Source organism: Haplochromis burtoni, unplaced genomic scaffold (genome assembly GCF_018398535.1).
Source record: "Haplochromis burtoni strain Fernald_Lab_line unplaced genomic scaffold, NCSU_Asbu1 Contig_1204, whole genome shotgun sequence".
In the NCBI taxonomy this organism is placed as follows: Eukaryota; Metazoa; Chordata; class Actinopteri; order Cichliformes; family Cichlidae; genus Haplochromis; species Haplochromis burtoni.
Window position 1 is genome coordinate 17182 of NW_024583565.1, and position 15430 is coordinate 32611.

General features: G+C 40.6%; 2 protein-coding genes across 5 annotated transcripts in view; both read left to right on the forward strand.

The window, feature by feature from the left end:
- The window catches only part of LOC102302645, a 10724-nt gene extending 7636 nt beyond the window's left edge, over window positions 1-3088 (forward strand). For 2 of the 4 annotated variants that reach the window (XM_005952016.3, XM_005952018.3), the window contains 5 exons: window positions 23-108; window positions 593-763; window positions 1132-1407; window positions 1574-1723; window positions 2471-3088. In XM_005952016.3, coding sequence (XP_005952078.1) covers window positions 23-108; window positions 593-763; window positions 1132-1407; window positions 1574-1723; window positions 2471-2769 — 982 coding nt within the window. In that variant the 3' untranslated portion in view covers window positions 2770-3088. Of the gene's footprint in view, window positions 109-592; window positions 764-1131; window positions 1408-1573; window positions 1724-2470 lie in introns of all 4 variants that reach the window. The other 2 variants (XM_042216705.1, XM_042216706.1) reach the window with 2 other exon arrangements.
- A 627-nt stretch (window positions 3089-3715) lies between these two features.
- The window catches only part of si:dkey-13n15.2 (protein transport protein Sec24C), a gene marked incomplete in the record, with an annotated part of 18877 nt that continues 7162 nt past the window's right edge, over window positions 3716-15430 (forward strand). The window contains 16 exon segments of the mRNA XM_042216707.1: window positions 3716-3941; window positions 4257-4952; window positions 5047-5105; window positions 5387-5440; window positions 5736-5847; window positions 5990-6117; window positions 6251-6386; window positions 6920-7029; window positions 7138-7250; window positions 7331-7519; window positions 13312-13408; window positions 13527-13625; window positions 13755-13922; window positions 14273-14369; window positions 14449-14597; window positions 14774-14912. Of these exon segments, the coding sequence (XP_042072641.1) occupies window positions 4304-4952; window positions 5047-5105; window positions 5387-5440; window positions 5736-5847; window positions 5990-6117; window positions 6251-6386; window positions 6920-7029; window positions 7138-7250; window positions 7331-7519; window positions 13312-13408; window positions 13527-13625; window positions 13755-13922; window positions 14273-14369; window positions 14449-14597; window positions 14774-14912 (2299 nt within the window).

Sequence of the window (15430 nt, forward strand, 5' to 3'; positions counted from 1 at the left end):
TAAAGAACTACGTCCGAAACAGGATCACAACTCTGAAAAGACAAAATGACTCTTCGCAGGATTCACCGACCAGCTGCAAAAGGCCCAGAGAAGCAGAACCACAGCAAAGTACTGCACATTACCTACAGCTATAGATGTGATATGTTGCTGAAGGCCAAACCTGTTTTTTTTGTTTTTTGTAAATGTCTTCAGCAACCCTCTTTCCTTATTCTTTGCTATTCTTCCTTTGCTTATTCTTTACCTCCTTCTCTCACTCTTCGATCTCTCTGTTCAGCTTTTTTTTTGTATCTGTCTCTTTCACAAAGTCATGAGTGTCTTCCTCTATTACAATGGCCAACAAAAGCTAATAATTGCCCACCACTTTAACAATACCAGTCTGTTCTTTTTATGAGCACAGCAGTTTTCATCGTGGTGTTGTTTCAAATAATCCAGCTGATTTTTTGAGTACTCACAGTTTTATTCTGTACCCTTAAATGCTGTTTTAGGGTGCAGATTAGAATCATAGTTGTAGTAAATGTTGTATTTGCATCTCTGTGTATATGTGCTGGGATTTCTAAGGTGAACATAGACTTACTTACTTATTTATTTATAGCGAGACAGCCTTCGAGTGGACGACAAGCTGACTCACAGGATCACGATGAAGGCTCTACTACAGACAATGGAGAGGCACCTTTTAATCATCAAAAAGCACATGGAGAAACAAGAAGCTCCAGCAAGACTACACGTCCCAAATCTGTCAAATCAGGTGGACAAGCTAATAATGGTAGTCTTTAAGACTGACACGGTATTTTTAGGTAATATCATGTCATGCTAGCTACTACCTGCTGCAGAGATGTTTTCCTTACCAGACTGTCAGACTTAACTTTACTTACAGTTCAGTACATTAGTAGAATTCAGTTGATCTTTTAGACCTCCATGGCTCTTACTCTGTCATTGCGTGGCTAGCATTTTAGCCCAGGTTTTAGGGATACCTGCTTTTTATCAGTGCAAATTAAATAATTAGATTTTATTTTTGGTTCTGGGCTTGCACACAGATCACAAAGAAGTTCTCAGAAAAATATTCCTATACTCTCTGCCCAAGATTAATTTTAATGTCAGGATCATTGATTTCTTTTCTTTTCTTCCTGACAGGTTCCCTTCATAAAACTAAACACACGTGGGAGGAGGCAGAGGTCCACGCTGTAGAAAGACACATGATGAGTTTCATTCAAGGCCACAAAGTGCCTCAGAAAGACGACTGCATAAACTGTCTTGATGCTGAGCCAAGAGCGCTGAGGAACCGCACGTGGAAAGGTGTGAAGGACTACGTCAGAAACAGGATCACAACCCTACAAAGACAAAGCGGCTTCTCCCTGGATTCACCGAAAAGCAGGAAAAGGCCCAGAAAATCAGCAGAGCCACAGCAGAGTACTGCACATTACTAACCGCTGTAGATTTGATATGATGTTGTTTTCTTCAACATTCCCTCTTAATTGACTTATCTCTCCCCCTACTCTCCCCATTAAGATTCCCAGTAAAAAGTAATAAAGTAATAATTTTCCTTATACGTATATATTTTTTGTCTTCAATACAGTGAGACAGTCTGCAGGTGGAGAACAAGCCAGTTCATGGGATCACAATGACTCCTATGCAGGTGGTGGAACAGAAATGTTTTATCAACAAGAACATGAAGAAACAACAAGCTCCAGCAAAACGAGCAGATCTGTCAAATCCAGTGAGAAAGGTAATAATGGTCACCTTTAATATACTTCCTGTCTATTCATTTCTGTTTGCATTTGGTTTAGATTGCCTTCATCACAATAATGGGACCGTCACACAAACTTATAATAAATTAATAAAAATACAAGAGTCAAATTAGTAGGCCTACCACCTTTTATGTGTTGCTGGTCCTGAACCTTACATCTTTCTTCATCTGCCTCGTTCATCTTTGCAAATTTTTGGAATGTTAGCTTTTTACCACGATGAATGAAATAATTACATATTTTGTCAAATAAGATTCAAACTATTTCACAAGTAAACCCACCAGCCTCTAGCAGCACAGTATATTAACACAATCTATACATGGTGGTCCTACGTGCAGCATTTTAGGTGAAAAAAGCTCATGGAAAATAAACAAATGTAAACAAATAGTATCCAAAATGGAACAAAGTCTGTGTGTGGAGCATTTTACTTATAGCTCTTCCAGTTCAATATTATATATTTCATAAAAAGTAAAGTAGTTATTTATATTTAACATCTTAAAAATAAACCGAATAGGTGTACCAACTTCAAGCAGTCATTAGCATCTGAATGAAACAGTAATCTGGTATTATCTATAAAAACAAGGTGGGCAGAAATACAGCAAATAATACATTCAGTTGCATGATAGAAGCATCTACAGATGGCCCCTGACAAAATCATAAAAAGAAATAACCATGAAAAAAAATATATATTGTTATATGTTTTTGTTGGTTTTTTTTCATCCTCATAGGTTTCCACCATAAAACTAAACACACGTGGGAGGAGGCAGAGGTCCACGCTGTAGAAAGACACATGATGAGTTTCATTCAAGGCCACAAGGTGCCTCAGAAAGACGACTGCATAAAGTGTCTTGATGCTGAGCCAAGAGCGCTGAGAAACCGCACGTGGAAAGGTGTAAAGGACTACGTCAGAAACAGGATCACAACCCTGCAAAGACAAAGTGACTGTTTCCAAGATTCACCAAAAAGCAGGAAAAGGCCCAGAAAATCAGCGGGACAGCAGAGTACTCCACATTACCAACAGCTGTAGATTTGATATGATGTTAATACTCAAACCTGCAACATTTCACATCCTTCAGCTGACTTATTGTTCTTTAATCTTTCTGTCCATTTGTATATCAGATGTGAGAATATCTTTCCATTATAGTTCTCAGTTTTTGTTTTCATTTTTTTTTTATGTTTTATTTTATCAAGTTTGTTTAACAGAGACAGTTCATGAATACTTACATGAATACTTTTTTTTATGGTGTTCCTCGGTACTGTGACCAATTTTGAATACAGTATCTGGTTACATTGGTTGGTATACTGGCACATGATGCTTTGTTAAAATAAATGTTCAACAGTAAAGTCTCAAAAATAATATTGTAGCTTTTTTTTTTTTTTTTTGGTCAGGGGGGCAAAATCTTGTATCTTGATGACACATTATTGTACACCGAGAGTACAGGAGTGGTAGGAAAATTAGTCATTCAGAATGTTTGAATTTGATCAAATATAAATATAAAAGGTTCATCAAAACAGTATCTTAATTTCTCAAAAAGAAAGTACTTGGTGACAGAACTGCACTGTTCATTCTTAACAGTAACAGAGAGATGCATGGTACACCCTTAGTAGGTCGCCAGTCTGACACTCAGCACTCTGATATTAATATTATATTGCAACATTTAAAAAAGTAATGAAGCATTTAATAAGCACGTGTTTAGTATTGTAGCTTCTTGTTGGCTGACCTTATTTCATTTACCATATATGTATTTAGTTAGTTTTCAGGTTTTCTGGGCATCTTCAGCTGGAAAGAATTAGCAGCTACTTTTAAATTATCTAAATAAATGTGCAATAATCCCAATTTCAGCACAGATGATATAGTATAGAAAACATTTTCATCTAGTCCCATTGTATAACTCCAAATTAGTAACCGAATTAAATATGTACGTTTTGGAGGCTTTTACTGTGAAAGGACATACGGAAACGTTAGACTTTCCAGCGTGATGACGCTTCCATTGCAGTGAGGCTCAGGTGTATAACGGGAACCGGGGATGCTGGAGCTACTAACAAACGCTTACAAAACTACTATTATCGCATTCGTGCATTTTTCTACATTTTAATATAACGTAAAGCATTTCGCTTCCGGTGTAGGGGAGGCGAAAATGAGGACGCAAATGTTCAAGTGCTGCATGCGGAGCCCGCCGTTTCCTTTGATGTCCGAGGGTATTAAGTCTTTTATAACCGAATATGAATTTGTTTCTTGAGTCATTGGTGTTTTATCTCATCATGTTTGCTTATATGTACTGTTACTGATCTGTTTCATGATCATTTAGATCCGGTGCTATCCGAAGGACAGCTAGCGGTTATGTAGACTCGACAGTTTCTGCTAAAATTTGCTTAAAAATCATAGAAACTGAACTCATAGCGAAAAATCTGTGTTTTTGAAAATGCAACGTATTCCAAAATATAACCTGTGTCAGTGGAGAGCGCAGGATCACATTACAACCCTCCTGATATATTTTTCTGTTTTCTCTTTAGGTAACGCCTCCAAAAAGAAATACACCTATCAGTGATGGTTATGGAGCATGATGGACGTCCCCTCAGCCAATCAGAGCCAGACACCCTGCCAGCCGTGGGCGGGTCAGAAGGACTGGTCCACAGCTTCACCTCCAAGACACCTCTTTGACCCTCTGCCCAGCTTTCAGCATCTCAACCTGAGGTCTCCTTCTGATTACACTCCCTGCTACAACCACCTCCAGATGTCCAGCTCCAGCTTCCAGAGAGACTTCACTGTATTTTCACCCAATAACAACAATCCTCATAACAGCTTGTTACATGTTAATAACACTGACCACAGTGTGCAGCCAGTCATTCCTGATGTTTCAGCCACGATTCCAGCTGCAAGCCAAGGAAGTAACATGAATGAAGGCATTCGTCCTTGTGACACCCAATGGACATCACTTCATTCCCCTCACAACCCTTACCAAGCTGTAGCTCAACATTTCCAGCATCCCTACACACAGCAGGATTTAGTAAATGGACCTCAGTCACCACATCAAAATCATTTGCCCATTAGGCCTCCATTATATGGAAACGAGAGTCCACAGTGTATACCTCAGCCTGCATTTGAGGGAGCAAATGCCAGATCATCTGCTGTATTTACTCACAATCATGCCTCGCCCACATCTCCCATCGAACAGCAGCCTCAGTGGACACTTCCAGCACACTCTGGAGGTGAGTTCATTTATTATTAATCAGATGTCATGTGCTGTAGTGTGAATAAAAATAGACCACTTATTACTATTCTGGATCTCCCCTTTCTCCCCAGAAAACATAAACCAGTTTGTTCCCACTGCAGCTGCACAGGTCAAAAGCTTCACACCTCAGGTGAGGAAACATCTAATATTAAATATGCATATATATAATTCTAATAATTTATAGCAAAATAATTTCTTAGTCTTTAGAACCCCATAAATTTAAGGAAGTTGTATATAAGTTTCTAACATTATAAGCTAACTTCTTCATGTGTGTTTACTCTGCTGTAAAACTGAGGAACCTTTATTCTTTCAGAATCAGAAAATAGGTTGAACATCAGCTCGTGTTGACTCTGTTATCACCCGTGTGTCATCTTAGCTCTGAGAATGAGCTTTTACCTTTCCTCTCTGCAGTCTCATAACTCTGAATCTCGTTATGGTCTGGACCCAGAGCTCCTGCCTAGCGCTGTAAGTTCTTTTGTCCTCTTACCTTTCTGTCTTTTCATAACTAACTCCTGTCCGCTCCTTTAAAGCGAACAACAATTTTCTCTTGAACTTCTCTCAGGCTTTTAGTCTGAAGGACGATGCATGTTCTCTCTAATATGTCTAATGTCCATTAATGTAAAGTGTCGTTAACCATTTCTGCTTGTTTCTTTTGCAGCTTAGTATTTATCCTTAATTCCATGCATTTACACGTATATGTCTTTCCTCTGAAATGTTAACATATTCTTGATTCCACCTCTTGTTTCTCTCTTGGCCTTAGGTGAAGGTGATGACGGAAGACAAGGCTGAGTGGGAGGGGAAGGTTTTTACCTCTGAGCCTTTTTCCAGTCTTCCTCCATTGGCAACTACTTCCTATATCGTAGAGGACAGAGGTGAACACACACAAAACTGTCTGTATTCCTAAATTTATTTTATCCAGCACTCTGGTTGCAGATGGCATATTCACCAGTGCATCACCATTACTTAAAACCTGCATCCCATCTTTGATCCTCTGTGTGCTTATATCTGTTGTAGGTAATGCAAGTCCTTTTGCCATCCGCTCCACTTCGTACTGTGTGCCCTGTGAGGGTCAGGCCGCTCTGCTTAGCCGTCTGCCGCTGGGCGCTCTGATCACCCCTCTGGTAAAACAAAGTGCTGAAGAGGTTAGTTTCTCGCTGCTCAGTTTGCTTCATATTCTGTTAAAAATGGAGATGAAGCTACAATACTGTTGCTACAATTAACTAATATGGCATTTAGATATTAGATGCATTAAATGTGTGTGTTTGTTGCCTCTAGAAGCCTCTCCCACTGTGCAAAGAGACAGAGTGTGTTGTGGGCTGTGGGGGGTGTGGAGCTTCCATGTGTCCAGCGATGGGCTGGCAGGATTGTGGTCAAAGGTTTTACTGCCCCTTCTGTGGCAAACTCAGTGAAGGTAAGATTTAACAGAGAGAAGGTAAACTCACAAATACCAAAAATACAAAAAAAACCTATATTTGATTAAATTCAAATACACTAAACTTCATCTATGCAGTCGTTATGTGGTCTGTACAAACACTGAGGTCAGTCGTGTATTCCAGGGGTCGAGCTCAATAATAAAGCAGGCAGAACATTTGTAGTCATTGTCCCAAGGCTCTGGCCCTTTAACTCCTTGCTTTCACTTTAAATTAAATTAAATTTGTACTGTCTTTTGTTTCCTTTAATAGTTTGTTTTTTAGCAACTTTTTCTACACTGTACTGTTTATTAACAGAAAAATGTTTTGTGTCTTTTTGACCTGAAGACTTTATGGATTTATGGAACGTACTTGTTTGAGTAAAAATACTTAAAATATTGGTGGAATGAAGACAAGTAAGAAGTTTAAAAGCCATTTCAGTGTATTGAACTGCTGTGGACAAACTGAGTGTAGTTTGTTGTATTTTGTTGCTTTTTGTGTAGCTGCAGTTTGTCTGTCTTCTCTTGTGTTTCAGTACCATGGCAGCACTACCAGCCTACCAATGGTGTGAACGGGGTTCGGGTTGATAAGGAGAAGAGGCCTGAACTCAGCACGGGGTCATATGAAATCCTCAATTCTCAGAAGGTTACCCATTTACAGTTTTGTTTGCACGTTGATGATCATTAGCTGCTCTTGAAAACAGGCTTTGTGAAATTTAAGTACAACTGTGACACACTTGTCATATTGTTTCAGGGGGAAGCTGCTGCACTCCTTCTAGCCATAGATGTGTCTGTCTCAGCACTGAGAGGAGGACACTTGGAATTCGTAACACAACAAATACAAATGCTGCTTAACTCTATGAAAAGGTAAAACAGTGTTCAGTAGTATTCCTGTGCAATTTTGATAAATCCTGGTTTGTCTTTAAGGTTTCATCCTGTGTGTTTAGGGAGGATGGTGATGCTTTAGATGTCCGTGTTGGTTTGATGACGTATGACAGCAGGATCCACCTCTACGACCTCAGTCCTGAACTGTCCCGCCCACACATGCTGGTCATCACAGAGACAGAAGACCTGCAGCTTCCTGTGAGGGAGGGACTTCTGGTGCCCCTCAAAGACTGTATCAGCAGCATCGACAGGTAACAGAGATGCTAGCAGTTTTTTCAGATGTATTTTGCCGAGTCTGTATGACAAACTGATGCAGTGGTACTACTTTGTTCATGTCAGTGTTTCATGTTTCACTCTTTCAAGTAATATTTTATCTTTTATTGGTAGCAAAGCAGGCAATCACCACAACGTTTGAGGTCCATGTTGATAAAAAGCTGTGGAATTTGGCACATTTGTCATGGTTACTCCCCTGATCTCATTCAGTGGCCTTGACCACTGTGGTGCCACAAATGCTGCAGTCACTATAGTGAAAACGCTGGCTGGAGACTATAGAACAGGCAAAATAATTGCAAATGTATGCAATAAACCTGCATTCGTGTTGCCTTTGAAATGATTGCTTCAAACACAGGTACCAGGTCTGCGACCCTGTGGGGTCAAGCTGGCATTTACATGCAGGCTGTTTCTGATAATGCAGCAATTAACTTGACCCATCACAAACAGGCGAACTCTGTCTTATTGCTATTTTATGTCTCACCTTTCCTCGTTTACAAAAATTAAACTCATGAGCTGTTTTTATGGCTTAATAAGGTAGATAATAGCCCTATTACCCTAATAACCCTAACCCATGGTAGACATGTTTTTAGGAAAACAATGCTAGTATGTTAATTGCCACAAAACCCTGGCAGGCAGGCGGTTAGGTGTCATTTACATTCAAGTTTGTTAATGTTAAAGATATTCTATTATCAAGTACTCAGATGCAATGAAATATCACTCAGACACTTAGAGCAGTTTTAAACGTGCACGGGTGAGAGACTCAGGGAGAGACTCACACACCTCCTTGGTGCAGTCTGGCTTTATTTATACACATCATGAAGCATACAAAAAAGGAAATATCATCCTTATCTTGTCAAGAAAACAGGTGTGGTTTATCAAAAAACTTCGTGTTCTCTACAAGGTTGTTTCTTACTCGTGGGTGGCGGTTTCCTGCTAGTGTGAAGGCAAACAGTGACAATGTGAAGGCAAAAGAGTGATTATGTGAAAGCAAACAGTTTCCGTTATAAAGTAGGGAGCCAGCAATTAAAATATACAGCTGGTTGAGTACAGAAGAGAAATATAAACACTCTTAGTTGATTATTATATGAATAATAAAATCCTTAAAAGCAAAAATACTCTGACATTTCCCTCCTGTTGTTTAGATTTCTCACATGACAGTACTGTTATTTTTGTCAGTTCATAACCTCTTGTCTAAACATTTTCGGTTTGAACGTCATAAAACAGTCCTGTGTTCAATTAAACTAAACATTACTGTTTGGATCATTTTTTAAAATTTCTTCCATTTGAGACATCATCACATAAGCATTGATAGAAGTTGTTACCATGTTTGACACCATTTTCTTCAGACAGGGTACTACACATGTTGTGAAAACACATAACAGTAAAAGCAAAAATGCAATTCCAACAAGTCCTTTAATCAGTAGGGACTTCCATGAACCACCTAGTAACCATGTCAACCAATCATCAGTGCTTGTGACATAGTCTTGTTGTTCAGCATCTTTAATCTTTCTCAAGGTGTTCAAAGCGTCGGTCATGTTTTGTGAGTGTATGTTGTCTGGGATGTATGTACAACATGTAGTGTCAAACAATACACACAAACCTCCTTTTTCAGCTAGAATCATGTCTAGTGCGACTCTGTGTTGCATCACTACAATGCGTATTGCGTCGATTTCTTCATTTTGCGCTTTGTTGATTTTCATTGAAGCGTTTAGGAACAGTCCAAATCGATAGTCAAGTGTCTCGATCCTCAGCATGTTTTTCCCAACTCCCACCCAAGGGAACAAGGAGTGGAGGACTTTCTGACCATCAGTCCATAGTTTGAAGTTCTTGGGCACATCTGATCCATAGATTGAGTCATGTGGCATTACTTCAGTTACTTCAGCAACTTCACGTTTTGCTCTTGACGTGTGTGTCTCTGCTGTGATCTTGAAGGTGTGGTCTGAAATTAGTACTGGTGCACACAGACCGGTGGAGTTCGGTGGGAGCATGAAGTAGGTTTTAGGCCCGCAGGCCCAAGCGGCTCCCTGGACCCAGAAAGTTCCATTTTTGAAGGTGTGTATTCCTTTGGATTGGGTCAGGTCAAGTGTCTGTGTGCAGTTGCGGTTTCGTCCAAGTTTCCTGTTTCCATCGGAGAAGTTGAAACACATTGGGTGCTGTATGTCCGGCGGCAAAACTATGGCGAATGATTTGTTTTTTGTGTTGTTGGCTTTGACGTTTACCCAATGTTTTTCGTTGCAGGTGTAGTTCCAGTTCGTCAGATTGTAGGCACAAGGGGTTGTCTGTTCAATTAGGATCCGTCGTTGTGAAAGTGGTTTCATGACACGTTTGACGTCTGTGTCACTACACCATGGAATTAAGTCTTCTTTCTTTGTGCTTTGACCCTTCAGGGCCAGTCCTGTTGCCATCAAAGCTCTGCGTGAGCAATTTCCAATTGTTGCCTTGTTGAACACACACATCGCTTCGTTAAGTTCAGGTGCCTTTCCATATATTGTTGCGTGTACGGCTGTTGTTGGCATATGTGAACACACATAGCATTCCGTGCTGTTGTCGGTGCGTGTTCTATCATACACATATCTGTACCACGCGTTGTTCATCCATGGGTGGTCACGGTCTTGGTTCAGGTCGCGCAGGTGTGAGTTGTCATGTGTCCATCTTTTTTGCAGGTGGTGTTGTTTATTTCCTCTCATCTGGGTGAGTATTAGTAGGCTCACCAGGAGTGCAATGCTGGCCACTAGGAGGACAAGTGTCTTCATGATGACCAGGCACACCTAGACCTCTGGTGAGTAGACTATTGGCGAGAAGTAAAAAAAGGGCGGGATATACCCAATCAGCCCTTCCCTCCACCAATAGATCACCTAGAAGCCAGGGGAGCCGGCGTCTAAGCGTCTGGATTGTCACTCACTTTTTTACAGTGGCTTTGGTGGATCCAAGATGGTCTTTCTGCTATTTTGCAGGCGGTGGGTGTGGCAAGTAGGACTTGGTATGGGCCCTCCCACCTTGGTGAACTCCAATTCTTTCTCTGGAGTACTTTGATCAGGATCCAATCACCTGGTTGCAACCTGCAAGACACTGGAGAGATATCACTCGGCAGTTGGTTGTTTAACACAATCTCTTTATTTTCAAACAGCTTAGTCATCCATTCTGCTAGGGTAGTTTCCCTTATTGATTTATTAATAGGTTCACTAGTAATTGGCAATGGAAACGCTCTCCCGTGGATGATTTCAAAAGGTGTAAGTTTCTGAGAACCTTGTGTTATTCTCATCCACATCTTTACCAAACCTAAACATTCGGGCCAGGGTCTTCCTGTTTCTTCCATGCATTTTATTAATCTCTGTTTTATTGTGCCATTAGTTCTTTCCACTAGTCCTGCACTTCGTGGGTGATATGCACAGTGATGTTTGATGCTAAATCCTAGAGCTTCAGAGACTTTGCTGATGATGTCATTAACAAAATGTGTTCCGTTGTCTGACCTTATCAGACTGGGAATGCCATATGTGGGGATGAAATGATTGCATAAGCACTTTGCCACTGATATTGCATCTGCTCTTTTTACTGGATAGATTTCTGGCCATTTTGAAAACACATCTATAATTACTAGAGCATATCTTGATGCTTGGCATTCGTTTAGTTCAATAAAATCCATGTGGATTGTATGGAAAGGGTGAGGTGGTGTGGGGAAATGACCTCTTTTTGGTCGGAGGTTCCCCTGTGCATTATGTCTTTGGCAAATCATGCATGTTCTGATGAATTCCTTTGCTGAATTTTCAAAATTTTTAGTGTAGAAGTGTTTAGAGAGGACATTCATCATTCCACCCGTTGACAAATGCGTTAAGCCATGTGTCACTAATGCTGCTGTCTTGCTGAATCATATGGGCCTGGCGCGTCAGTGAAGGGGTTTTTTGATACTGGCTGATTAGACGGGCCGGGGGCAGGCACATATGGAGGAGGCGGTTTTGGGTGTTGTGGATCTTTTAGTTCACTACTTTGTTCATTTTTCTTTTTCTTTTTCTCTTCTCGCACCTTTGTGCGTTTATCATTTTCTGCCATCCAGGCTTTAAAGTGTTGCCACTCTGTGAGACGTTTGGCTTTCTTTTTAAAACTTTTTTCATTGTTTAGTTCCGCTTGGAGGGTGTCTTTTAAAGCAGTCACTGCAAAGGGAGTACATTTTCCCTCCCACGCAGGGCAGTTTAGTTTCTTTGGATTTCTCCATCTATTTTTACTAATTAGTCCGGCGTTTGGACATTTTTTCTCTAGCCACTGCTCGTCAGCAGTGAGTTTTGTTGATTTATTACCCATTATTATTTTTCCTTATTATTATTATTATTATTATTATTATTATTATTATTATATTTGCGTTTACACACACACATACACACCCGTGGTGCTTTCTCTGGCACGAGGAATGGGAGAGGCTATTGACACGGCCTTCTACTTTCAAGCTAGCCTTGAAAGCGGTGTCAATTTTATGTGATGAAACACAACCTTTTCCCGTTCCACCAGAACTCGAGCAACCAACGGTAAACAATTCGGTGGAGTAGTTCAGCCTCCTTAATGTGCTGTAAAATCAACTTACTCCACCAACAAAACAGTAAAACAACAGATCATACGCGTAATGAGTATTATTCTGGGCAACTCTGTGTCTTTTTACATTGCTCCGAGCCCTCTTTCAGGCGAGCTGTGTAACTCTCTACCAGTCCTTTTTCAGACGAGAATGTTACTATCCTGTCGTATTTTGACATAAAGCTTGCTCCAAGCCCTTTTTCAGGCGAGCTGCGTAACTTTTCTACCAGTCCTTTTTCAGACGAGACTGTTACTAAGCTGTCATATTTTGACGGGAAACTATTTTATGTACAGACCACAGGTTGCCTCAGTCGTTTTGCGCAAGATGTGAGTGAGTGCTAAATATTCACCTGAGTTATTGTGTGGTTGCTTTGGTTTCCTTCATCAACCCCTGAAGTCGTGGACCTCTTATAAGAACGCTGGCCAGAACCCGAACGTCACGTCTCTGGACTTTATCCTCTGCCTGGAGAGGAGTCGACAGCGTGGGCTTCTCACGACGTCAGGACTTGACGAAGGTCTCCTATTGGAGCATTGAAAAAATATCAATGTCCACTCCGGCTCAGAAGGACCAATTAAATGTTAAAGATATTCTATTATCAAGTACTCAGATGCAATGAAATATCACTCAGACACTTAGAGCAGTTTTAAACGTGCACGGGTGAGAGACTCAGGGAGAGACTCACACACCTCCTTGGTGCAGTCTGGCTTTATTTATACACATCATGAAGCATACAAAAAAGGAAATATCATCCTTATCTTGTCAAGAAAACAGGTGTGGTTTATCAAAAAACTTCGTGTTCTCTACAAGGTTGTTTCTTACTCGTGGGTGGCGGTTTCCTGCTAGTGTGAAGGCAAACAGTGACAATGTGAAGGCAAAAGAGTGATTATGTGAAAGCAAACAGTTTCCGTTATAAAGTAGGGAGCCAGCAATTAAAATATGCAGCTGGTTGAGTACAGAAGAGAAATATAAACACTCTTAGTTGATTATTATATGAATAATAAAATCCTTAAAAGCAAAAATACTCTGACATTAATGCACTTACTTAGGAAGTCACCCAGGAATTTCAAATTGATACCATAAGTGCATCTACTAGGAGGCTGATTGGTAGCACTTGCAGGTGCCACTGTTTTTAAACTCTGATGTAAGTATAGTCTTGTCTTGATGTCTTTCATGAGTTTCACAATCTGTTTGTCTCTGTTCTTCATGCAGCGTGTTACAACTCGTTCCTCAGTTCAACACAGAAGGAACTGACTCCGGTGGAGTTCCCATGGAGCTGCCTGTCAAAGCAGGACTTGCTGTACTACAGGTTTGGCATAACTGCACTAAACTTCATTAGGCTAAATGTCACAATTAAAGGTTTTTCTTTGTGCGATGTGGCTGCATTAAATATTGATAAAATCATAATTGACTGTATTACAAACTAGGGTCTGGGTTGTCCTGGCAAGCTGCTGATCTTCCATACTACCTCTCTGATAGAGACTGGACACACAAGCTCAGGCTTCTTTGGCACCAACAAACCAAAGGTAGACTATCTCAATGCCATAAGGTGTAAACACCTGTGGGTACTAGGGTCGCAATGTAACCGTTCAACTCATCCTTGGTGAATGACCCCACTCCATATGTAAATTTCTTTTCTCCTCCCCCTCCCACAGTCCATTTTTCAGCCATCAGAACAGGTCGTGTCAGTGGTCAAGGAGTGCGTCCATCAGGGATGTGGTGTTCATCTGTTTGTCCTCTCTCACCAAGATGTGGGTGGGGCTTGGCCAGGCGACATTCCATATTTGACAGGTGGAGCTCTGCACACTTACAGCCACCTCCAGGTAAATCAGCAGCTTTTCCTACTGTTTCACTGAGAATTCCACTGCCTGAGTTAGTTATCCTAATGGGGACAAATTACATTCTGCTTCACTCTTACAAATCTTGTTTAAAATGTGTGTAAATACATGTGACAAATGGTGCTTTTTAAACCAAGGATAAAAACAAGGTCTAGATTCTTACATCAGCAGACAAGCAGATGGAACTAGAAAAAAGCCATCTGGAGAAAATTAAAGAGGCCATCAGATTTATCAGTACTGCAGGAGGTCTTTTATCTGTATCTGTATAATGACGATTTGGAAAATGTTTTGTGAGGTCTGGTTGTAAACTGGTATCTTTTTTATATGCTCCACAGGGAGAATTGGACAGAGAGCGTTTCAGCACTGATCTAAAGAGGACTGTAGAGACGCACACAGGCTACAAGGCTGAGCTCAGGATATTTGTCAGCAAAGGTGAGATTTATCTCTTAGTTAAGATTTTGCAGGGAGTGCTCTGCAGAAATGCTTCCATTACATGTACGCGTCTCACTAGATTTACGCGTGTCCGGCTGTTACGGGCTGTTTGTTCCTGGTTCTAACCCTGGACGTGTCACCTTGGCCACCCTCGACATGTGGACCACACTGGCTGTGGAGCTCGCACACACCAGAGCTCTGGATGAGACGAGGGGCGTAGCCATACAGGTGGGTCTGTCATTTAAATCCATTATAGTGACAATTTTTAAGCTTTTTTGCTGATGTAGTTTACAAATAAGGTGATATCGATGTATCGATGGAACGGTAACTGCACATACTGGGAACCAGTTTACATGTTAGCTGTACACTAAACCTGTTTTTTTTCCTTTTGTCCTGTGTGTCAGGTTGTTTTATCTTACACCCTCCAGACAGGAGACCGGAGGACCAGGGTTCACACTCTGACCCTGCGGTGCTCACGTCAGCTACAGGACACCTTTCGTCACTACCAGGCCCAAACACTACTCACCTTCTACTGCAAGAAGAGTAAGGAGTTTGCACTGTTCACGGGTAGACTATTAGAGCTGTCTTTGATCTTTTCTAACTTTATAGCAATATAAATTATATTATTATATTATATGGGGTCCTTAGGGACTAGTAAAGCGCTATACAAATACAGACCATTTACTGTACAGTACATACATATGAAGACTCAGAGAGCTGCAGCCTTCTGTCACTCGATAAACAGAACAGGACCGGAGCAGAGAGCAACACCAAGGAAACGAAAGTCAGATTAAACAGCTTTCTGCTTTTTAAGACGAATAAATAACTAAATCCTTAAAGTGAACAAATATTCAAATACTAAAATATTTAGGTGAGTCAATCCTAAACATAATGAAAATTGCATGAAAACCTGAAATTAATCAATATACAATTATATCTGCGCTCAATAATCTGTAATCTTTTTTAATATTATTATTATTATTATTATTATTAATAACAATATGACGTCATTAAAACCACCTATCTCGTGCTATTAATCATCTGTTTGCCAGTTTTTTTGG